Source organism: Schistocerca piceifrons, chromosome 10 (assembly GCF_021461385.2).
Source record: "Schistocerca piceifrons isolate TAMUIC-IGC-003096 chromosome 10, iqSchPice1.1, whole genome shotgun sequence".
In the NCBI taxonomy this organism is placed as follows: domain Eukaryota; kingdom Metazoa; phylum Arthropoda; class Insecta; order Orthoptera; family Acrididae; genus Schistocerca; species Schistocerca piceifrons.
The window spans coordinates 48,311,647-48,337,476 of record NC_060147.1 but is presented as its reverse complement, the minus strand read 5'-3'; the positions used below and the strand labels follow the sequence as shown (position 1 = coordinate 48,337,476).

Sequence of the window (25,830 nt, the reverse complement as noted above, 5' to 3'; positions counted from 1 at the left end):
ACTTCCTGCACCAAACTTTCATTAACGACCGAAAGACGCCCACTTCGTTGTTCATCGTGCACATTTGTGCGGCCATCTTTAAATGCTCTCACCCACTTTCTTGCCATTCCATCACCCATAATGTTTTCTCCGTAAACTGCACGGATCTCCCTATGAATATCGATCGCTTTTAGGCCTTAAGCTCTAAGAAATCTTATAACAGCCCGTACTTCACAGTCGGCGTGACTCATGATTATCGGACGCACACTCACAAGGGAACCTCCCCATCGCACCCCCCTCAGATTTAGTTATAAGTTGGCACAGTGGAGAGGCCTTGAAAAACTGAACACATATCAATTGCGAAAACAGGAAGAAGTTGTACGGAACTGTGGAAAAATAAGCAAAATATACAAACTGAGTAGTTCAGTGGAAGATATGCAACATTAAGGGCAGTGAGAACGCAGGAGTGCGGTGGTCTCGTGGTAACGTGAGCAGTTGTGGTACGGAAGGTCTTTGGTTCAAATCTTGCTTCAAGTGAAAATTTTAATTTGTTATTTTCAGTTTATGTGACAATCTCTTGTGTTTTCATCACTTTTTTGGGAGTGATTATCACATCCACAAGAAAACCTAAATCGGGCAAGGTAGAAGAATCTTTTTACCCATTCGCCAAGTGTACAAGTTAGGTGGGTCGACAACATATTCCTGTCATGTGACGCACATGCCGTCACCAGTGTCGCATAGAATATATCAAATGTGTTTTCCTGTGGAGGAATCGGTTGACCTATGACCTTGCGATCAAATGTTTTCTGTTCCCATTGGAGAGGCACGTCCTTTCGTCTACTAATCGCACGGTTTTGCGGAGCGGTCGCAAAACACAGACACTAAACTTATTACAGTGAACAGTGACGTCAATGAACGAACGGACAGATCATAACTTTGCGAAAATAAAGAAAGTAAAATTTTCAGTCGAGGGCAGACTTGAACAAAGGACCTCTCGTTCCGCAGCAGGTCACGCTAACCACGGCATCACGGCGCTCCTAAGCTCACATTATCCATTATGATGCTTATGACGCCCATGGACTACTCAGTTTGTATATTTTGCTTATTTTTTCACAGTTCGACACAACTTCTTCCTGTTTTCTCAATTGATCTGTGTTCAGTTTATCAAGGCCTATCCACTGTGCCAACTTATAACTAAATCTGAGGGGGGTGCGATGGGGAGGTTCCCTTGTCAGTACACAGCGTAAACAAGGAAGAATCGGACTGTAATGGCGTCAGTGCGTAGATTAAGGTACAGGCTTTAATGCAAAAATAAAATTATTGAGATATCTTACCACGTCTTTTTTAAATTTCAAAACGGTACTTACTTAAAAAACACGCCTCGTACATCAGAGTGAGGAGGATGTTCTGGAGGCCCCCATGAGCGTTGGGCCGTGTAGCTGGGACTGTCTCGTTCAGCTGCGAGACCTTTCGGCTGCGTCTCTCTTAACTGGCCGCGCGTTTTTGCCGCACTCTCAATTCCGGGCGTCCGATTACTGCAGCAAGTGCTGCCATTTCTGGACGCCCTTTTGTTGATGTGGCGCCTTTTTATACAAGTCACCCACACTGAGAGGGCAACCGGCCGTACAAGAATAGTATCGCTGCGTCTACGTTACATCAGCCGCTACTGCATTAGTCGGAATGCACAGCATTAAAGTTCAGGGTGAATAGAAAGTTTAATCCTGCTGTTGTCTTCGGCTCAATATGAGTTTCTTCTTCCATAATGGTTCTGTATTGATACGCTTGCACTGAAAACGTACAGACGTTTTTTTTTTTGCTATATATTTTGCATACCTTAAGGCTCAATGAAAAAAATAGGTTTTGTACCCATTGTTGTAGCTTAAAATTTTAACACTTGAGCCCCTTGCCAGTACGGATAAACATTCACAAGAAGAAAATATATCAGTAGTGAAATTTTAATTCAACCTTCTTTGACGCATTCATGACGCATTGTCTTACAGTGGTACACCTACCTAATATCGTCCAGGGCGCTTGGGCCCTTGTGGGAACGCAGATGTGCCGCAACACGACGTTGAATGGACTAGACTAATGCCTGAAGTAGTGCTAGAGGGAACTGAAACCATGAATCCTGTCCTGCTAGAATTGCTGAAGTCAGCTGGAACGCACAATGGACATGGATGGATGCAGGTGATCAGACAGGATGCTTACGTACATGTCGTATCCTAGGGCTTCCATATCATTCCAGCTACACATGCCCCGCACCATTACAGAGCCTCCACCAGCTTGCACAGACCCCTGCTCCGAAAGCCCATATCGATGATGTTTCGTCGAATGGTTCGCACACGCTGACACTTGTTGATGGCGCAGCAATTTGCGTAAGTGTTGCACTTCCATCACTTTCAACGATTCTCTTTAGTCGTCGTTGGTCCCTTTCTTGCAGGATCTTGTTCCGGCCGCAGCGATGTCGGAGATTTGATGTTTTACCGGATTCCTGATATCTCCGCAGTCGTCATCTGTGTCCCGTGGTGCACTACAGTTGCCTCATGGTTGGTTTTGGATAGTACCAATTTGTACGCATGGTATATTTTAACAACAGCGACACGCGAACAATTTACAAACCTAGCCGTTTCAGAAATGCTTCAGTCTTTGGCCCAAAAGCCAAGGATCAGGCCTTTTTGGACTTCAGGTAAATCGATCCATTTCCGCATTAGGACACATCCCCCCCCCCCCCCTGCCGTCTGTGAGTGATTATAGCACACTGACGTCAAACATAGCTGGTGGCCATATTAATGTGACTGGACTGTGTAGTATCCAAAGTTCACAGCGCTTCAGTTAGATGTCGCATCTGGTCCACTTATAGTGATGACTGAAGAGTTCAGTATTCACATGAATTGAAGGAGAATTATTTTAGCAAGTAACCTGTTGGTAACACGTTGACTAAATGCATGGTTACACACAGGTTTGACACAATGTTCTCATTTGAAATGAAGTGCTACTTCATTTTATATAAATGATGAGGGGTCCTGTTTTCTTATGCATACGAGGTGAAACGCAAATATGGTTGACAGGTGAACGATGTGCTCTAAACAGGAATGTGTCTACATCCATACTCTCCAAACTACTGTGAAGTGCATGACAGGGGATATTGCCCACTGTAACAGTTATCAGAGCTTCTTCCCGTTTTATTCACGTATCGTGTGAGGGAAGAGTGATTGTTTAAGCACCTCTGTGCATACTGTGATTAATCTAATCTTGTTCTCAGGGTTTCTATGACAGCCACCTTCTGTGCAGGTAGCTGAACACAGTCGACACTGAAGCATATGTCGAACAGTACGTCCTTCCCCGCCGGCCGCTGTGGTCGAGCGATTCTAGTGGCTTTAGTCCGGAACCGCGCTGCTGCTACGGTCGCAGGTTCGAATCCTGCCTCGGGCATGGATGTGTGTGATGTCCTTAGGTTAGTTAGGTTTAAGTAGTTCTAAGCCTAGGGGACCGATGACCTCAGATGTTAAGTACCATAGTGCTTGGAGCCATTTGAACCAATTTGTTCTTCCCTGCAGTCACATTGGGTTTTGTTTTCTTCAATGTATCCCCGTTTTGCCATGTTAACCGGTGATCTGCCCACTCCTGACCTCAGCCTATTCGAGGAATTCCAAATAGGCCAATTCTCGTCATAACCAGGTGGTAAATACTCTGAAAACGTTTCCAAGCAGGAGTGTGGGATGTCTCAGCTCTCTATAGTTGCAGCCTGGCTTCTTGGCCCATGCATGGGATGCGTTTTTTCCTGCTCCGTTTTCGTTCTTTCCCTGTTTGCTGCTATTCCTCTTTGAAGACGACGTGGTGCAATTCCTGCAATGTGGCAGAGCCATTCGACTGTAGTTGATTTCAAGGAGCCTGTTATAATCATGCAGGCAGTCAGGCAGTAGTGGCCAACCGAGACAGACGCAGCAACAGGGAAATAAACGCTTTTGTGACATTTACGAGTTCCTAACCAGGAACGAATTTTATTGTATCATCAGTGTGCTTTAATAGTTTAGGTTCTTGAGCTTCTGCGTGTAAATTTAATGTCTGATAGCCAAAGTTCTAGCGTTTTCGCTTGCTTCGGAAAGTAAACCGATTTTGTGGCATATTACAAGTTCCTAATCAGGGGCAAATTATTTAGTTTCTCCTGAATTCTTCGGTAGTTAGGTTCTTGAATATCTGCGTATTACTAGACACAGTTCGTGCGTTTTCGTCAGGGTCTACAGTAGAAAAAAAATGGTTCAAATGGCTCTGAGCACTGTGGGACTTAACTTCTAAGTTCATGAGTCCCCTAGCACTTAGAACTACTTAAACCTAACTAACGTAAGGACATCACACACATCCATGCGCGAGACAGGATTTGAACCTGCGACCGTAGCGGTCGCGTGGCGTCAGATTGTAGCACCTAGAACCGCTCGGCCACCCCGGCCGACTCTACAGTAGAGTTGCGCAGCACGTGCCAATAGTCCGTTTATCTGCATAGTTTATTTTTCCACGGTTTTTAGTATGGACACAGACTGCGATTGTTATGTGCGCATGCGAGCCGAGTTGGTGACACTTTGCTCTCAGCTTCAGGCTGTGATGACTTTGGTTGAACAGCTTGAGGCTGTAGTGGATGGGCACCACTGTTGTAGGCCAGTCATGGGGATCCAACGGACGTCCAGCACGTCAGAGTCCTCCTATTGGTTCTCACCGGTGACCAACCCAGTTACTGCTCGCACTGAGGCTGACCCCTCACCTGTGGTAGGGTGGGAGGTCGCCCTGGGGCGAAGCAGGCGGCGAAAGACTTCCCAGGCGGCTGCACGTAAGGTCTCCCCAATTTGTCTGAGAAACAAGTTCCAGTTGCTGTCCATGCCTCACGCTGACGCTGAGCCAGATGCTGTCGGCTGTCCTGTTTCAGAGGAAACCACTCAGCCTGCAAGATCTGGGCAATCACAGAGGGTGGATTATTGGTAGTTGGGAGCTCCAACGTTAGGCGCTTTATGGGGCCCCTTAGGGACTTGGCTGACTAGAAGGGTAAGAAATCCCATGTGCACTCCGTGTGCATACCGGGTGGAGTCATTCCAGATGTGGAAAGGGTGCTCCCGGATGCCATGAGCCCGCATCTCGTGGTCGTGCGGTAGCGTTCTCGCTTCCCACGCCCGGGTTCCCGGGTTCCCGGCGGGGTCAGGGATTTTCTCTGCCTCGTGATGGCTGGGTGTTGTGTGATGTCCTTAGGTTAGTTAGGTTTAAGTAGTTCTAAGTTCTAGGGGACTGATGACCATAGATGTTAAGTCCCATAGTGCTCAGAGCCATTTGAACCATTTGATGCCATGAAGAACACAGATTGCAGCCACTTTCAAGTGGTTGCTGACGTTGGTACCAATGATGTGTGTCACTTTGGATCAGAAGAGATTCTCTCTGGTTTCGAGCGGCTAACAGAAGTGGTAAAGGCTGCCAGTCTTGCTTGCAAAATGAAAGCAGAGCCGACCATTGCAGCACTGTGGACAGGACCTGTTGCGGACCTCTGGTACAGAGCCGAGTGGAGGGTCTGAATCAGAGGCTCAGACTGTTCTGCGACCGTGTAGGCTGCAGATTCCTCGACTTGCGCCAGAGGGTGGCTGGGTTTCGGTTTCCGCTGAACAGGTCAGGTGTCCACTATACGCAGGAGGCGGCTACACGGGTAGCAGGGGCTGCGTGGCGTGGTCTGTGCGGTGTTTTAGATTAGAGGGTCTCGGGAAAACACAAGAAGGGCTTCAGTCACAAAGGGTGCAGGCTGAACACAGGAATAATTTAGATATAGGAACCATAGGTATAACAGTTGTAAATTGTCGTAGCTGTCTTAGGAAAGTACCAGAGCTCCAAACGCTAATAGAAAGCACTGATGCTCAAATCGTTATAAGCAGTGAAAGCCCTAGAAAGTCCTAGAAAGAAGAGTTTCAGTTTTAAAAGGCGGAAGGCCGTGTCTTAAAACATTTCATATAAAATTCGGCTGAAGGCCCCTATAAAGAATAACAATCTCATACCTTAAGGGCAAGGCAAGAACATTAATTTAAGAGATTTAATACTCGGCTGAAGGCCACATATCAACAAATATGTTTAACGGCTTAAGGCCTAGAAAAAGAGTTTCAATTTAAAAGGCAGAAGGCCTTATCTTATCTCATGTAAAATTCGGGTGAAGGCCCTATATAAAAGAATAACAATTTCATGGCTTAAGGGCAAGACAAGAACATTAAGAGATATTGATACTCGGCTGAAGGCCACACATCAGCCAAATAACTAAAACCCAGACAGGGAAATTACTATGTAACACACAAATAACGGCGCTCAGAAGTTTCCAAGGGTGGTCCTGAGATTGTAACGCTATCGCCCGCTTAGGTGAGACAGGCAGCCTGTCCAACGACTTCTTAATCTGAAGGCAACCCAACCGACAGACAGCCGACAGACTAATCAACAAAATCAGTTTGTTCTAATAATTAAATTAAAATAATAGTCAAATTGTGGTGTCACCGCCAGACAACACACTTGCTAGATGGTAGCCTTTAAATCGGCCGCGGTCCGTTAGTATACGTCGGACCCGCGTGTCGCCACTATCAGTGATTGCTGACCGAGCGCCGCCACACGGCAGGTCTAGAGAGACTTCCTAGCACTCGCCCCAGTTGTACAACCGACTTTGCTAGCGATGGTTTACTGACAAAATACGCTCTCATTTGCCGAGACGATAGTTTAACATAGCCTTCAGCTACGTCATTTGCTACGACCTAGCAAGGCGCCATTATCAGTTACTATTGATCTTGTGAATCATGTACCGTCAGACCGACGTTCACTATTAATGGATTAAAGTTAAGTAATCCAACAGCTACGTCCGTTTTTCTAAATTCTAATTTCCTTGTCCTGTTCCAGACCTCACGCCAGCCTGCGTGAGCTAAAACACGTGCCTTTCTGCCTCCTTCTAGTAACACGGTGTTGGCTCTCCTGCCAACCAAAACACAAATAACATGAAATTCCCTAAAACTTCATACAAATACACGTGCTGTTTTATTACTGCGCTTACTAAAACAGTCCAAAGCGGAAAATGATTAAAGCTGTTAAAACTTAAAATACAGGGTGATTCAAAAAGAATACCATAACTTTAGGAATTTAAAACTCTGCAACGACAAAAGGCAGAGCTAAGCACTATCTGTCGGCGAATTAAGGGAGCTATAAAGTTTCATTTAGTTGTACATTTGTTCGCTTGAGGCGCTGTTGAGTAGGCGTCAGCGTCAGTTGATGCTAAGATGGCGACCGCTTAACAGAAAGCTTTTTGTGTTATTGAGTACGGCAGAAGTGAATCGACGACAGTTGTTCAGCGTGCATTTCGAACGAAGTATGGTGTTAAACCTCCTGATAGGTGGTGTATTAAACGTTGGTATAAACAGTTTACAGAAAATGGGTGTTTGTGCAAAGGGAAAAGTTCTGGACGGCCGAGAACGAGTGATGAAAATGTAGCACGCATCCAGCAAGCATTTGTTCGCAGGCCAGGAAAATCGACTCGCAGAGCTAGCAGAGAGCTGCAAATTCCACAATCAACTGTATGGAGATTCCTACGAAAAAGGTTAGTTATGAAACCTTATCGTCTGAAATTGGTTCAAGCACTGTCTGCAGCTGATAAGATTAAAAGAATCGATTTCTGTGATTTTATCCTTGCTCAAATGGAAACAGATGAATCTTTCGTTTCAAAGATTGTGTTTAGTGATGAAGCAACTTTCCACACTAACGGGAAAGTCAACCGTCACAATGTCTGTATATGGGGCACTGAGAATCCGCGGGAAACAACTCAGTATGAACGTGACTCGCCTAAGGTGAACGTTTTCTGTGCCATTTCAGGTTATGCTGTCGAGCAATCCATTCAATATGCACACTGAACTTAGACAACCGTCGGGAATTTGCAGCGAATTACATTTTTATATCTAAATGAATATGGCATAAAGAGCAATTCTATTACATATCCCGCGATACATATCCGCGCGTTGAATCCTCAGGGCTATCTATGGCGCTGTTTACCTCCTCGTGCTGTCGAGCAAGTCATTTGACATACGACTCGTACACGATGAATAGTGACAATCTTCAGGAATTTGCGATGAACTACATTTTTATTTCCAAATAGAGATCTATACATCTACATCTACATCATACTCTGCAAGCCACCTAATAGTATGTGGCGGAGGGTACTTTCGGTACCACTATCTGATCCCTCCAACCCTGTTCCACTCGCGAACAATGCGTGGGAAGAATGACTGTCGGTAGGCCTCTGTATTGGCTCTAATGTCTCGAATTTTCTCCTCGTGGTCAATATGCGAGATGTATGTGGGAGGGCGGAGGGGGGGGGGGGGGAAGTAATACGTTTTCCGTCTCCTCCTGAAAAGTACTGTCCATAAATTTCAATACTAAATCTCCCCATAATACACAACGCCTATCTTGTAATGTCTGCCAGCGGAGTTCGCTTAGCATCTCCGTAACGCTCTCTCGCCAATTAAACGCGACGCGACGAAACGCGCCGCTCTTCGTTGGATCTTCTCCATCTCCTCTATCAGTCCTACCTCATAGGAACAATACTCAATAATCGGTCGGAAGGGCGCCATAGATGCCACTTCTTTCGTGGATGAGTTACATTTCCTTAAGGGTCTTCCAATGAATCAGAGTCTGGTATCTGCTTTTCCCACTATCTGTTTTATGTGGTCATTCCACTTCAGGTCGCTCTGGATAGCTACGCCTAGATATTTTACGGCAGACGCTGTCTCCAGCTGTTTGTCATCAATAGTATAGCTGTACAGTAGTGGATTTCTTTTCCTATGTATGCGCGATATGTTACATTTATTTACGTTCAGGGTCAATAGCCAGAGTCTGCACCAATCATCAATTCTCTGCAGGTCGTTCTGCAAATTCTTACTATCTTCTGGCGTTGCTACTTTGGTATAAAGAACTGCTTCATCTGCGAATAGCCTTAAAGAACATCCGACGCTTTCTACTAGATCATTTATATATTCTGTAAACAGCAACGGTCCTATCACACTTCCCTGTGGTACTCCGGATATTACCTTTACATCTGTCGATTTTGTTGCGTTAAGAGCAACGTGTTGAGTTCTATCTGCAAGAAAGGCTTGAATCCATTGCAAGTTTGCCATGGCACGGCATGAAGCCCAGTTACATTACAGGTCCAACAATACAAGTCTGCATGTTAACCCTTCAAGGCTGTCTTATGCTGTTGAGCAGGTCTTTCGACATAACGTGATGAAGAGTGACGACTGTCAGGAATTTGCAATGAACTACATTTTGTTTTCAAAATAAAGATGGCACCAAGATCAGTTCTATTAGAGGTCCTAGAGTATAGGTCCCATGTTGACACCTGAGGGCAGCTTTTGGTGGTTTAATCATCTTACGCCATAGGGCACAGCATTCGATATATAAGTTGAACCGTGACACTCATCAGGAATTTACTGTGAATTAGACTTTCACATCTAAATGAAGATGGTACAATGCTCTTTTTCTGAAGAATACTCAGTATTGTAGAACACGCAGTATAATGTCGTTTATTGAAACTGGGGTACACTTCTCGAACAATCACTATATGCACACAAAGAAAACAACATGTAGACGACTATTCATCAAGAGCGTCAGTGAGGTCCGTCAGAGCTGGACCTAGCTCGGCGAGGAACTGGCTGTACTGCTGCTGCGCTGGCGTTATAAAGCCGGCGGAGGTCGGCGGAGTACTCCAACTTTCCCTGTGTCTGTGAGGCGACCTCTGCAGAAAAAGGTTCGCATTAGTCTCTAGCAAGTTCTGTTTGTTTTGAAGAATTGTTTTCCTATTGGTTGCCCCTGCAAGTGCTTGTGTGTGTTATATGGTACACAGGGGTGTCTTGAGTGTAGTCTGCCTGGCAGGGGCCGTCTGTGGCAGACGTATCATTTTCAGTGTAAGTCCACTTACTGCCCCTGAGGACAGCGTTAGGTGATTGTTTTTCATCACGTCGTCCAGCAAGCCACTCGCGGCTTTCTTTCACATGGTGGACTGACTGGCTGCGCTGTGTGTCCCACAGTGGAGGTGGAGGCCACGACGCCGCCGCCGACGCCGCCTCCTCCACCGCCGACGCCACGCCGCCCGCCCCCGCCGCCTCCCACGCCTGTGGCGGTACCTCGGTTTCCACCGTCGCCCCCGCCAGAGCCGGAGCCACCGGCGACGCCACCCCCGCCACCGCCCCCGCCACCGCGACGGCAGCCGGTACCAGCCACTCCACCACCCACGCCGCCTCCGGTCAAAGAGCCGCCACCGCCGCCGTCTGGTATCCCCTCCGCCTCCAGAGTGGAGCCAGTCATCCCGGGTGAGTACTGCAAGGCTTGCACTAATTCAGTTTCTGTTCCCTGCATGCAGTATGGAGAGAAAGCCTGCCGCTCAATTAGCTGATATAATTCCGTGTCAGAAGCTAGCGCTTTTCCACAGCAATACGTTGATCGACCGACACTTCTCAGTTTTTCTGAGCTGAGATTAGCAAGTGGAGTTGAGATCCCTGAACAACGTTGTACCTCTAAGATCAGTTTTTTTTTTCTTTATTGTAATTTTTATACCTATACATATACATGGGTAGGCTGGCAGCAGCATCGTACGCTGCTCTTCAGCCTTCGAGTTTACAATGAGAAAAAACATGAAGGAGATACATAATAGATAGATTGACGGGCAAAAAACAGTAGACAATAAAAAACACGGGGCCGTTCACACTCGCCGAAAATGACACTGAAACACGTTGGCTCTAAGATCAGTCCTCGTTCCCCCTTCTGTTCGATTCATATGTCCAAATTCCACTTAGGAATGGAGGTTATCGCTGAGAAAACCGGTATTCGGTTACATCGTTTTTTTTTTCAGTTTAACCGGACTATTATGTAACCATATACAGGGTGGTCCATTGATCGTGACCGGGCCAAATATCTCACAAAATAAGCGTCAAGCTAGACAATTTTCGTTTTTTGTAGTTTTTTCGCTTGATGCTTATTTCGTGAGATATTTGGCCCGGTCACGATCAATGGACCACCCTGTATATGAAGAAAGTAACCGTTCTCGAAAGAACAGACACCATAGATGACCGAGCAGCTTCTCTAGAATAAATGATAATTAATTGAAACCTTCAGCTGCTGACAGGTGTTGATATACCTCGATGGGGACAGCTGAAAAAGTTTGCCCCGACCGGGACTCGAACTTCGGATCTCCTGCTTACATGGCAGATGCTCTATCCATCTGAGCCACCGAGGACGCAGATGAATAGCGCGACTGCAGGTACATATCCCTTGCACGCTCCCCGTGAGACCCACATTCCCAACTGTCCACAGTCTGTCCGGGTTCGAGTCCCGGTCCGGGATACATTTTCAGCTGTCCCCATCAAGGTATATCAACAACACCTGTGGGTAGGTGAGGGTTTCAATTAAATATCATTTATTATGTAACCGGACATTTAAAACCGCCCAAAGTGCCGGCCGGGGTGGCCGAGAGGTTCTAGGCGCTACAGTCTGGAACCGCGCGACCGCTACGGTCGCAGGTTCGAATCCTGCCTCGGGCATGTGTGTGTATGGGTGAAGTCGTTAGGTTAGTTAGGTTTAAGTAGTTCTACGTTATAGGGGACTGATGACCTCAGCTGTTAAGTCCCATAGTGCTCAGAGCCATTTGAACCATTTTTGAACCGCCCAAAGTAACTTGTTTCTGACATAACCAATTTTCGATTTTTATTCCTATTATTTCCTTTACCAAAGTAGAAAACGAAAAATAGTTCAAAATTTTGAATGCCTCAGGCTCAAGGTACACAGAATCAAAATATTAAATTAAGCAGGCAAAGAAAAGAAAAGTTAGCCCACCCACCGTTTGCTGCTTCTCTCGGAAAGTGGTAAGTGGCTGAATGGTACAAAAAATCAACAGTATTCTCCTATTAATTCTAATTTTTTGATAGACCAGAGAGTTACCGCCCCATTGCCCTTCTCAGTATGGTCTATAAATTACTAGAAAGACTGCTCTTCAACAGAATAGGCCAGACTATACTCAAAAAAATCCCTATCGAACAAGCAGAATTCCGACCATATCGCTGCTGTACAGATCAAGTCCTATCACTGACAACATATATAGAGGTGGGGTTCCAGAAGAAACATAAAGTAGCTGCAGCATTCGTAGACCTAACAGCAGCCTATGATACAGTTTGGAAACAGGGGCTCATGTACAAATTAATCTGTGCCGTCCCCTGCAAGAAGATAACCAACCTCATTGACGATATGTTGTCAAATAGAACCTTCCACGTAATGATGGGGAATGAGAGAAGTAAACAGATGAAACTCAGTAATGGATTCCCACAAGGCTCTGTCCTTGCGCCCCTTCTTTTCAGCCGTTACATCGCTGACATGCCTGCAACCACATCGCGCAAATTTTGTTATGCTGACGACTGGGCTCTAGCAACAGCCAACAGAAATATAGAAACTGCCGAAGATATCCTTACGAGTGACCTAGGGATTCTCAGCGAGTACTTTAGAAAATGGAGGCTACAACCTAGTGCTACAAAGACAGAAGTATCTACCTTCCATTTGAACAACAAAATGGCCAACAGAGAACTACAAGTCTATGTGACGGGAAATTACTAAATCACAACAAACACCCAAAGTACCTCGGGTTACCCTAGATAGGACACTAACATTCAAAGAACACCTGACGAAAACTGCAGCGAAACTTAAAACACGCAACAACATATTGCAGAAGCTCTGTGGCACCACCTGGGGCTCCACAGCATCTACCTTAAGAACATCAGCACTTGGCTTGGTGTATCCAGTGGCAGAATACTGTGCCCCAGTGTGGCTCAACAGCAAACACACACACATGGTAGATAGCCAACTTAATGCAACAATGCGTATTATATCAGGCACAATCAGGCCAACTCCTGCAGTGTGGCTGCCCGTTCTCAGTAACGTAGCCCCTCCTAACCTGCGCCGAGAACACGCTCTGGTTAGAGAATTTCAAAAAATCGTGACTAACCCTCACGAGATCCAAGGAAACCGACTCCGGTCTAGGCATCCTCCACTAAAGACCGCACAGGCTCTGCACCAAACCAACTTTAAAATACGAGGTGCATTCAAGTTCTAAGGCCTCCGATTTTTTTCTAATTAACTACTCACCCGAAATCGATGAAACTGGCGTTACTTCTCGACGTAATCGCCCTGCAGACGTACACATTTTTCACAACGCTGACGCCATGATTCCATGGAAGCGGCGAAGGCTTCTTTAGGAGTCTGTTTTGACCACTGGAAAATCGCTGAGGCAATAGCAGCACGGCTGGTGAATGTGCGACCACGGAGAGTGTCTTTCATTGTTGGAAAAAGCCAAAAGTCACTAGGAGCCAGGTCAGGCGAGTAGGGAACATGAGGAATCACTTCAAAGTTGTTATCACGAAGAAACTGTTGCGTAACGTTAGCTCGATGTGCGGGTGCGCTGTCTTGGTGAAACAGCACATGCGCAGCCCTTCCCGGACGTTTTTGTTGCAGTGCAGGAAGGAATTTGTTCTTCAAAACATTTTCGTAGGATGCACCTGTTACCGTAGTGCCCTTTGGAACGCAATGGGTAAGGATTACGCCCTCGCTGTCCCAGAACATGGACACCATCATTTTTTCAGCACTGGCGGTTACCCGAAATTTTTTTGGTGGTGGTGAATCTGTGTGCTTCCATTGAGCTGACTGGCGCTTTGTTTCTGGATTGAAAAATGGCATCCACGTCTCATCCATTGTCGCAACCGACGAAAAGAAAGTCCCATTCGTGCTGTCGTTGCGTGTCAACATTGCTTGGCAACATACCACACGGGCAGCCATGTGGTCGTCCGTCAGCATTCGTGGCACCCATTTGGATGACACTTTTCGCATTTTCAGGTCGTCATGCAGGATTGTGTGCACAGAACCCACAGAAATGCCAACCCTGGAGGTGATCTGTTCAACAGTCATTCGGCGATCCCACAAAACAATTCTCTCCACTTTCTCGATCGTGTCGTCAGACTGGCTTGTGCGAGCCCGAGGTTGTTTCGGTTTGTTGTCACACGATGTTCTGCCTTCATTAAACTGTCGCACCCACGAATGCACTTTCGACACATCCATAACTCCATCACCACATGTTTCCTTCAACTGTTGATGAATTTCAATTGGCTTCACACCGCGCAAATTCAGAAAACGAATGATTGCACGCTGTTCAAGTAAGGAAAACGTCGCCATTTTAAGTATTGAAATCAGTTCTCATTCTCGCCGCTGGCGGTAAAATTCCATCTGCCGTACGGTGCTGCCATCTCTGGGACGTATTGACAATGAACACGGAGAAAAAAAAATCGGAGGCCTCAGAACCTCGTAAATGACCGATGGAAAGAGGAATGGGAGAGCAGAACAGCAGTAAACTGCCACAGTATGCCATGCATCTTTAGTAAACCAAAAGGATTTGATTGCCCCCGCAAAGTTTGGTCAACTCTTAATCGCATCAGAACCAACTGTGGGAGATGCGCCGACTCCTTACACAGATGGGGTAAACTCCCTTCCCCCGCTTGCGACTGTGGCGTTGTGAGACAGACGGTCAAACACATCGTGCAGGAATGCCCACTAAGGGCATACGAGGGTGACCCACAGGATTTCCTAATGGCGACCCAAGAGGCAATCGACTATTTATTATCTAAGCTGGACGTCTGCTTGTGATTGCTCTTCTGTGAGTGTAAATTTACAATTGGCGGTGTCCTTATATACAAACTGTTATTTATTGCTCTGTTTATACATATGTGATTTTTCTTAAATCGTGTTGTTTCTGTAATTTTGACTGTGATGTTATGAGCCATACGCTAAATAAATAAATAAATTTTGAAACTCGACTCAAAAATCAGGGATTATAACGCTATTTCAACATTACAAATAGTCAGTGCTAAAGACTGAAAACTGAGGTTGAAGAACTCTGTTTTTCGTGTTAATCTTTCCGTTTTCAAGGGTGACAAGCAAATAAAGGCACGTTATGTGGACACAGGCAGTTTTTAGTAACTGTGAATGAACTGTTAATGTCTACCTTTTCTACTTAAATTTTGTCACAAATTCGCTGTCGCTTCTCCAGTTTTTGACTTTTTACAGCAAATGCAACATTGTACTTAATTGATGCTGCACTTCGCAAAAACTTGCAGACTAGGGATCCTGTGCTACAATAGATGTCGTACGACGGCAACGTGAAACCACCATATAGACCAGACGCGGCAAGTCTTGTACACTGGCGTACCATCTACACTGAACAGCCGAAGAAACTGGTACAACTGCTTAATATCGTGCAGGGCCCCCGCGAGCACGCAGAAGCGCCGCAACACGCCCTGACATGGACTCGACTAATGCCTGAAGTAGTGCTGGAGCCAAATGACACCACGAATCCTGCAGCGCTCTCCATAAACACTGGAATTCCAAACTGCATCAGGATCCACTGCAAGTACTATGACAGTTAGGCGGGAGGTGAGAAAACTTGGATTTCATGATCGAGCGGCAGCTCTAAAGCCGCACATCACGCCGGTAAATGCCAAACGACCCTTCGCTTGATATAACGAGCGTAAACATTGGACGATTGAACAGTGGGAAAACGTTGTATGGAGTGACGAATCGTGGTACAGAACGTGGCGATCTGATGGCAGGGTGTGGGTATGGCGAATGCCCGGTGGACGCCATGTGACAGCGTGAGTAGCACCAAAAGCAAAATTCGGAGGCGGTGGTGTTATGGTGTGGTCGTGTTTTTCATGTATGGGGCTTGCACCCCTTAGTATTTTGCGTGGCACTATCACAGCAAAGCCCTACATCATTGGTGTTTTAAACACATTCCTGCTTCATACTGTTGAAGAGCAGTTTGGGGATGGCGATTGCATCTTTCCACACGATCGAGCACCTGTTCATAATGCATAAATACAGAGGCCAACCAGCTCTCTGACCGAACACGCTGAGATACCGTGCCGACTTACTAATTCATTTTCAATGTTTCATCGTGCCAAAACTAAACTGTAATTTTAACTGCAACATAGAAAGTGGGTTTACTTTTATCTCTGGCAGTGAAGATGACTGTAGAACATTCGTTGTGCAAATCAGACTTTGCTATTGGACATCGTGGAAAGTCTGACATTGCGAGTCATGTTCATACGAAGGTACATCGCATGAGTTTTCAAACGAAAATGCACTTCTTGTTAAAAATTCCACAAAAATGAAAAGTACGATGGCAGCGCAGCAGACTGATTGTAAAAAGTCATTTGGGATCATCTGAGTGCATGATGCAAATGTGAACTTCTATGACCATTAAGTTTTATCAATAAATTTGTATCCCGACGTTTTCCTTAATATTGTCCTACGAAGTTTCTAAACTTTTAAAAGTCCCATTTTTTTAAAAATAAGAATGAGACTTACACCCTGCTTCACTTCTTACAAACGCCAGAGTCACATTTCTTCGGTGAATACCACTTGTTCGCTTCATGTTAACACAGGTAGGACGACAACGTATCAGTTTCGTTGGAAACATTTCGTTTCCAGACGAATCCCCGTGAAAAATGTTTTATTTCTGCTGTTATTAGTAATTAAACGCACGCGTATCCATCACATTCTGTTTTTACACAGAGTAAAGGCTTACGTTTTATAATTGTAATTAAATATGATAACCACACTGAAACAATATTTTTGCAAGCCTAATTATAGTAACATTTACGCATCAGAATCTTCGCCATTCATCGAGTTTTGGAGTGAGGGTCACCATGAACCTGTCAGCGCTCTGATAACGACACTTTCTAATTCTATATGAACTAATTCTAGATGCCACTGCATCTTACGTTTTACTTTCCGACACAGATGAAACATCTTGTCAGTTTTTCTGAAATGGTGGCTTTCACTTTTTACCCTTGGATGCTACAGCTGAGGAAAATTACAGACTGATGGCACATCATCTTCGCCACCACAAGCCCTACTGTTCAGAACATTAAGAGGAAAAATGTTTATTTCGTAGCTGTGTACGGCTTGGAAACCATCACTGATATTAGGCCTAATTATTGTATAATTGGTATCGTGAATCAGAAAAAGGCTATCAATAATGTAATTAATATTCAACCAACGTTTGCATGTACTTCTGAGACGTTAATATGTCATGATTTATCGATAAATTCGGGGCATTTATAAGCAACTATGTATTCTGAAACAGATAATTCGTACCTGTCGAGTGAAGATATCACTCCTTAGTTTCAACTTATAAGGTAATGCCTGATTTCCAGTACTGTATTATTAAAATTTTAATATATTTTTAAATACCTTACCCCTGGAGCGAAGTACTATTTGCTGGCACATTTTTTTCCGGGACACAGAAACGCTACAGAACCCTAAGTTGTTTCAATAGTTCCCGTTATTTTTTAATTAGCCACTGACTGTAAGACAACCGAAGTGATCTAGATAGTCTCTTGCGTGTGAAATGTTTACTCGTAAAATCGCAGTTGATTCAATTTGCATTTTAATCAAAATAAAAACTACACACGAACATAATTGACTTGTTTTATCTGCATAAACAGGGATGAAGTAAAACACAAAAGTATATTTTCGAAGTGTTAAATCGGATATATGTTTCCTTTAGTTCCGGTTCTACTAAAGTCATTTTGTAAGTATCAAAATTACCTTAGTATGGAGAGATGAATAAACACTTAAACAATGGCCACCGCTGCTAACAAATACATGCCATCTTCAAATTTCAATGTTAGGGCCACGAGTTAGATCTATAACTACCATTAGTTACAAAAGATCAACAAATGAAATTCGATTTGCTGGAGTGATAATCGCTGTAGAGATCAACACTGTGAGGCATTTAATGTTTTTATCTTTCTCAGAACTTTGTACTTCTATCCATTGAAATTTAAAAATTTATACTCTGGATTTACTATGTAATAGTACCAATTAGAGTGAATAAACATTGTTAACGTTTTAAGTTTTTAATAACTGATATAATTTATTGCTACTGAAACCAAGAAACGCTCACAAATTCAGCAAAAATGAAATCTGTTCACAAAACATGTATGTATCCTGGTGTGATTTGGTACACTGCCATGCTTCAAATTTATACTATAAAGTAGTGATACTAGTTTATTTTATTATTATGTGTGTACTACTACGGGGACGACAGAAGCGTCCGATCCAACGCGTCGGCTTTGACCCGTGACGTAAGGGTGTTGTCGTGTGTGACGTCATGACGGCGCGGAGTTTGGTTTGAGTGTGGCTGTCTCCAGTTCTGTTTTATCTTATTTTATTTACTCTTCTGATCTGTTCGTTCTATCTCGTGAGATTTTTTTTTAAATTTAAAAACACTTATTACTTATTTTAATTATCTGTTTCCTAGAATTTCTGTTTTAGTTTATATATTTATCTTTCTGATCTGTTCGTTCTATCCCGTGAGATTTTTTTTTTTTAAAAAAGACAAAAAACACTGATCAGCTACTGAAGCATCTTTATCTTCTATGGGTTGCAGGGGTTACGACCCCTGGGGAGGTGGGTGGGTATTCATGCATGGCTGTCTTCACTTACACGTTGTAGCTACGCAAGGCGTCTAAATTTGTTTATATTTAGTTTGCCACCCCACCCAAAACACCCCATTTCCCGCGCTTGTCCCGTTAGTGTCATTAGGCTTCTTGTGGAAAGTGTGTGTGTTTGTTTTTGTTTCCGCCATATTTGTGACGTCATAGGTCAAAGCAGACGGGTGGGATCGGACGCTTCCGTATTTCCCTACTACGTCCTGTATGACGAATCCAATATCATTGTAAAATAATCCATCGTGAATAAAATTCTTCATTCTTGATTCTATAGAAGTTCAGGAATTGTGCTATGCCCTGAAGTTGGTAGTGTTGACAACTGAAGAAATGGAGCAAGGAGGTATCACTATTACCGTTCGTATTGTAATTCAGATTAAAGGTTTTTCTTTCATTTTGTTTGCTTCTAGACGTATTGTGCAGTAATACAAAGGGACAAATAAAATAAAAATAAAATCTTTTCTTATGGGCTTACAAGCACTTTAGAGTAAAAATGTGCTAGTACTCTTTAACATCTACATCTGCATCTATATAGCGGTTAGCCAACATTTACACAAATGTAACTAAATCTGCGTTTTTCGAAGTTGAGGCAATAGTGTGTATGTATTGGTGAGATATTGTTTTGCTGTATAACTGAAATCTAATCTGATGTACACACATAAAAAAAAGCTTCGCTTCTGAGAGTTCCGGAACCTGTACAGAAAACTGGATAGAGGTCAACATAAACATTATTTCTGCCCTTTTTATTGCTCATGAAAACCACACATTGCATGTTGTACCACCATACAGCGAGACCTTCAGAGGTTGTGTTCCAGTTTGCGGTACACACCAATACCTCTAACACCCAGTAGCACGTCCTCTTGCATTGATGCATGTCTATATTCGTCGTGGCATACTATCCACAAGTTCATCCAGGCACTGTTGGTCCAGATTATCCCACTCTTCAACGGCAATTCGGCGTAGAGCCCTCAATCTGGTTGGTGGGTCACGTCGTCCATGAACAGCCCTTTTCAATATATCCCAGGCATGTTCGATAGGGTTCATGTCTGAAGAACATACTGGCCACTCTAGTCGAGCGATGTCGTTATCCTGAAGGAAGTCATTCATAAGATGTGCACGGTGGGGGCGCGAATTGTCGTCCATTAAAACGAATGCCTCGCCAATATGCTGCCGATATGGTTGCACTATTGGTCGGAGGATGGCATTCACGTATCGTACAGCCGTTATGGCGCCTTCCATGACCACCAGTGGGGTAGCCGACTCCACATAATGCCACTTCAGAACAGCAGGGAACAAATTGTCGTCCATAAAACGAATGCCTCGGCAATATGCTGCTGATATTGTTGCACTGTTGGTCGGAGGAAGGCATTTACGTATCGTTCAGCGGTTACGGCGCGTTCCATGACTCCCAGTGGCATAAGCCGACTCCACATAATGCCACTCCATAACAGCAGGGAACCTCCACCTTGCTGCACTCGCTGAACAGTGTGTCTAAGGTGTTCAGCCTGACTGGGTTGCCTCCAAACACGTCTCCGACGATTGTCTGGTTGAAGGCATATGCAACACTCATCGTTGAAGAGAACGTGATGCCAACCCTGAGCGGTCCATTTGGCATGGGTGCTGGGTCCATCTGTACCGCACTGCACGGTGTCGTACTTGCAAAGATAGACCTCGCCATGGACGTCGGGAGTGAAGTTGTGCATCATGCAGCCTTTTGCGCACAGTTTGAGTCGTAACACGACGGCCTGTGGGTGCATCGAAAGCATCATTCAACATCGTGGCGTTGCTGTCAGGGTTCCTCCGAGCCATAATCCTTAGTTAGCGGTCTTCCACCGCAGTGGTAGCCCTTGGGCGGCCTGAGAGAGGGATATCATCGACAGTTCCTGTCTCTCTGTATCTCCTACAAGTCCGAACAACATCGCTTTGGTGCATTCCGAGACGCCTGGACACTTCCCTTGTTGAGAACCCTTCCTGACACAAAGTAACAATGCCGACGCCATCGAACCGCGGTAGCCATGGTTGAACTACAGACAACACGAGCCGTGTACCTCCTTCCTGGTGGAATGACCGAAACTGATCAGCTGTCGGACCCCCTCCGTCTAATAGGCACTGCTAATGCGTAGTTGTTTACATCTTTGGGAGGGTTTAGTGACATCTCTGAACAATCAAAAGGACTGTGTCTGTAATACAAAATCCACTCTTCAGGAGTTCTGGGAACCAGGGTATTGCAAAACTTTTTTTGATGTGTGTATAATCGGGCTGCAGGCATGGAACTCCAATAGTGAATTGAGACGATGTTCAAGAAACAGAAAAATTACCAAATCTCGTAAGACTCTTCGGAAATTTTCGTTGCAGTAGAATATCAGTGCAGCGTTATATACCACAGTACAGCCCAAGCCTTTTCTGTCTCTGGAAAGAATCACAAAAGTTACATACCGCAGAAGGCCCTCTGTATTTTTCGTAGTTTGTACACTGTATGGAGACTTGACTGTTTTTAGTAAACATTTTTGAATTTATATTGTATTTTTTGTCGTTAACAACATTAAGTGCTTTGAATATGACATACTGCGTTTACATATGGCATGCGGCAGGCCAGTCCTATACAAACTTGATTTGTCATTCACAAACCTTGCCTTTGCAACTCACAATCAAATTATCATCTTTGAAACCATGTAGACATCAGGCTTCGCTACAGATCAGTCTGTCACCATAATCAGGATTTCAGGGAGGGGGTTAATTACTTGTCGCACCCCAGCTCATATGGTCCTGTATCTCCTTCTCATTCCTGATTCATGTTTTCCTCCTTCAGTGTAACATTGGTAATTAAAGAATCTGAATGTGAACAGTGCCACAAACACAGTGTGTGGGGACCTTGTTTTTGGTGTGCACTGAAGAGGTTGTTATAGTGTTTATGGCAACTATTGGTAACTCATTTGTACACATTATGACCTTTGTGTGAACAGACAGCCCATCTTCCTCAGAGTGAGGAATATTTATACCCAACGCACTGTTTCATATTGACATTAACAATGGTAGAACTTGATACCTATGTAATAATCTTAATGCAGGCGCATGCATCAAAATCTGTGCAATTCCTGGTTCATTTTTTGAAACAAATAGCTTTAATCCACATAATTTGCTATATCAAAGACAAAACCTGCTCTGTTGACCATACGTGTATGCATCTTGCGAACAGTGCACTTCTTGCCAATGTCTGCTGCTGAAGCACGTACATTTTTCTCTGTTGTTTTCTTTTGTTGTATGTCAGAGTGATGCTAGACAAGAACTGACAGTCTTAATTAGCCATTGATAATATAAAATGCGATAGCCATTAGAAGACAATGGATACAGTTCAAAGTAGGCAACAGTTTATATACAGACACATACTTAACACAATATTTTAAAGCAGCGAGTAAAGTGATTAAATGGTCATAGACTTAAATCAATTAAAAAGTTAATGTGAATTGATATACAATGAGTATTATTAAGATAGAATAAAGTTATCATTTTATAAACTGATAACCTTCGTACATATGGAGATTGACTAAGACTTTTAACTATAGCTATAATCTCACAACCTGATATCAGATTTGTTCAATTCATATAATTATTTTATACTAGAATAGCTTGAGTGCTAACAAGCTACTTTGAGATCATTTAACGGCATGTTCTGGGCAGATAGTGACAATTTAGTGTGGAATTTGAGATAATTCACATTGTGAGAGTTCTCAGTTTTTATGAATGTGTGCCTAAGAATATCACAATCAGCTTTTGTCCTAGTTCTGTAGCCATGCATTTCTTCTGTGACAACGATCCATACCAGCTGTTTTTGACAGAGGGTGCACACATGTAAATGTACATGTATATGACAGTCAGTAGCCTGAGCCTACATAAGAGAAGGTGATAATGCTCCCTGGCACCAATTTACAAATTACGTGTAATATTCTTCTTTGTATTTTTAAATTATTGGTAATATGAGAAGTGTGGCCCCACATAAGAAGTCCAAAATACATTACTCCAAGGTAGTCACAGATAACCAGCTCTATTTTTACACCAGAGATGGCAGACTTCTAAGTTTACAGACCTGACTGACAGTTCTTCTTCTTCTTCTTCTTCTCAAAAAGTCCAGCTTATAATTCGTAGATGCTTTTAGTGTAATTAAAATAGATTTACAGATCATCAAAGTACATTTTCAGTTTATACATATCTCTTATCAGTGTCTCTCCTTTATGATGATCAGCCTTTATATATTAAACTTCACAGTTATGTGAAACAAATCGGGCTTACAGAAGCGTCCGATTCCACCCATCTGCTTTGACCCATGACGTCACCAATATGGCGCAAACGACCATCCTCAACGTCTCCAATATGGCGCCTATGACGTCATTACATAAACACTACAACAAACACGAAAATACGTGTAAAACCAACAAACACATCTCCCTCCAAAAACGGGACCTGTGCGGGAAATTGGGGGTTTTTGGGTGGGGACAAACTAAATATAAACACATACACACACCACGATCTCAAACCACACAAAACGACGACATAAAAACCCCGAATTCCAGCTGTGGGATACTGAGTTGATTGTTGCCTGTCGTATGGACCAACAACCAGGAGTGATGGACTGAAATCCCATGTCTTTCCATAACAAGACCCTTTTGGTTATCAGCTGTTAAGCACAGCAGTACGTCAACAATATTCTATGTGTCATTTTATTGCCCTTCCTGGCGAGCCATCCTGGCAAAAGTTTCTACTTCTTGTCTTTGAGCTGGCCAAACCCTACATTGGCCTCAAGGTCACCAGATCTCTCCCCAGTTGAGAATGTTTGGAGTGTCATTGGCAAGTCCTTCCCAACAGCTCAGGATCTTGGATCCAAGGTACCAATTGGACAAAATTTGGCACGATATCCCTCAGGATGATGTCCAACAACCTATAAATCGATGGCAAGTCAAATAACTGCTTACATAGGGGCCAGAGGCGATCCAACACTTCATTGACTTGCTCAGTTTGTGAAGCCCTTTCTCTTGAATAAGGCATCCAGTATATCTGAAATTGTAATCATCAGTTTGTCTGACCATGCAATCACATCTACCAATTTCCATCCCATTTGGATAATTCCTTCATGGTCCATGTTTTGCTACGTTCTAAAGTAGCTCAGCATGGGACTGCTTGTATATAAACATTACTCAGTTGAAAGCCCTTCCAGGACTGACCAGCGTAATGTCTGTACACTCGAAATGGTGGATGCGAACTCACTAATTTTTATGTATATACACTCCTGGAAATGGAAAAAAGAACACATTGACACCGGTGTGTCAGACCCACCATACTTGCTCCGGACACTGCGAGAGGGCTGTACAAGCAATGATCACACGCACGGCACAGCGGACACACCAGGAACCGCGGTGTTGGCCGGCGAATGGCGCTAGCTGCGCAGCATTTGTGCACCGCCGCCGTCAGTGTCAGCCAGTTTGCCGTGGCATACGGAGCTCCATTGCAGTCTTTAACACTGGTAGCATGCCGCGACAGCGTGGACGTGAACCGTATGTGCAGTTGACGGACTTTGAGCGAGGGCATATAGTGGGCATGCGGGAGGCCGGGTGGACGTACCGCCGAATTGCTCAACACGTGGGGCGTGAGGTCTCCACAGTACATCGATGTTGTCGCCAGTGGTTGGCGGAAGGTGCACGTGCCCGTCGACTTGGGACCGGACCACAGCGACGCACGGATGCACGCCAAGACCGTAGGATCCTACGCAGTGCCGTAGGGGACCGCACCGCCACTTCCCAGCAAATTAGGGACACTGTTGCTCCTGGAGTATCGACGAGGACCATTCGCAACCATCTCCATGAAGCTGGGCTACGGTCCCGCACACCGTTAGGCCGTCTTCCGCTCACGCCCCAACATCGTGCAGCCCGCCTCCAGTGCTGTCGCGACAGGCGTGAATGGAGGGACGAATGGAGACGTGTCGTCTTCAGCGATGAGAGTCGCTTCTGCCTTGGTGCCAATGATGGTCGTATGCGTGTTTGGCGCCATGCAGGTGAGCGCCACAATCAGGACTGCGTACGACCGAGGCACACAGGGCCAACACCCGGCATCATGGTGTGGGGAGCGATCTCCTACACTGGCCGTACACCACTGGTGATCGTCGAGGGGACACTGAATAGTGCACGGTACATCCAAACCGTCATCGAACCCATCGTTCTACCATTCCTAGACCGGCAAGGGAACTTGCTGTTCCAACAGGACAATGCACGTCCGCATGTATCCCGTGCCACCCAACGTGCTCTAGAATGTGTAAGTCAACTACCCTGGCCAGCAAGATCTCCGGATCTGTCCCCCATTGAGCATGTATGGGACTGCATGAAGCGTCGTCTCACGCGGTCTGCACGTCCACACACGAACGCTGGTCCAACTGAGGCGCCAGGTGGAAATGGCATGGCAAGCCGTTCCACAGGACTACATCCAGCATCTCTACAATCGTCTCCATGGGAGAATAGCAGCCTGCATTGCTGCGAAAGGTGGATATACACTCTACTAGTGCCGACATTGTGCATGCTCTGTTGCCTGTGTCTATGTGCCTGTGGTTCTGTCAGTGTGATCATGTGATGTATGTGAACCCAGGAATGTGTCAATAAAGTTTCCCCTTCCTGGGACAATGAATTCACGGTGTTCTTATTTCAATTTCCAGGATGTATAACTGTACTTCACTATAGCAGGGCACAGACTGACTGTGGTGTTATCTACTCTTTCTATTCAAAGAAGCAAGTAGGAATGCTATCACAAACATTAAAATACGAATTTATTACAGTTTCAATATTAACATACAAGATGGGGATGACAGTTGATTTGCATCTATATCTATCCTCTCTAAGCTATCACCGAACAAGGTGGTTCAGTGGCTAGCACAGTGGACTCACATTTGAGAGGATGACTGTTCAATCCTGTGTCCGGCCACCCTGATTTAGGTTTTCCACAATTTCCCTAAATCACTCCAGGCAAATGTCGGGATGGTTCCTTTAAAAGAGCATGACCGAATTCCTTCCCCATCCTTCCCTAATCCGATGAGACTGATGACCTCGCTGTCTGGTCTCCTCCCCCAAACGACCCTCTAAGCTATCCTGCGGCGGGTAGCAGCGGGTACTTTGTGAACCACTGTCTGTTCCTCCCTACCCTGTACCGGTCACAAATGGCATGGAAGAAGAAGAATTGCCAGTAAGCATCCATGTGGGCTCAAATTTCTCTAATTTCCACTTTGTGGCCA

The 25,830-nt window shown here is 44.7% G+C and overlaps 1 protein-coding gene across 2 annotated transcripts in view; it reads left to right on the top strand.

Annotated features, from left to right (window-relative positions):
* Positions 1–25,830, top strand: part of LOC124718642 (collagen alpha-1(I) chain-like) — a 268,769-nt gene that overhangs the window by 70,959 nt on the left and 171,980 nt on the right. For both annotated transcript variants that reach the window (XM_047244268.1, XM_047244267.1), the window contains exon 3: positions 10,050–10,331. In XM_047244268.1, coding sequence (XP_047100224.1) covers positions 10,050–10,331 — 282 coding nt within the window. The remainder of the gene's footprint in view (positions 1–10,049; positions 10,332–25,830) is intronic.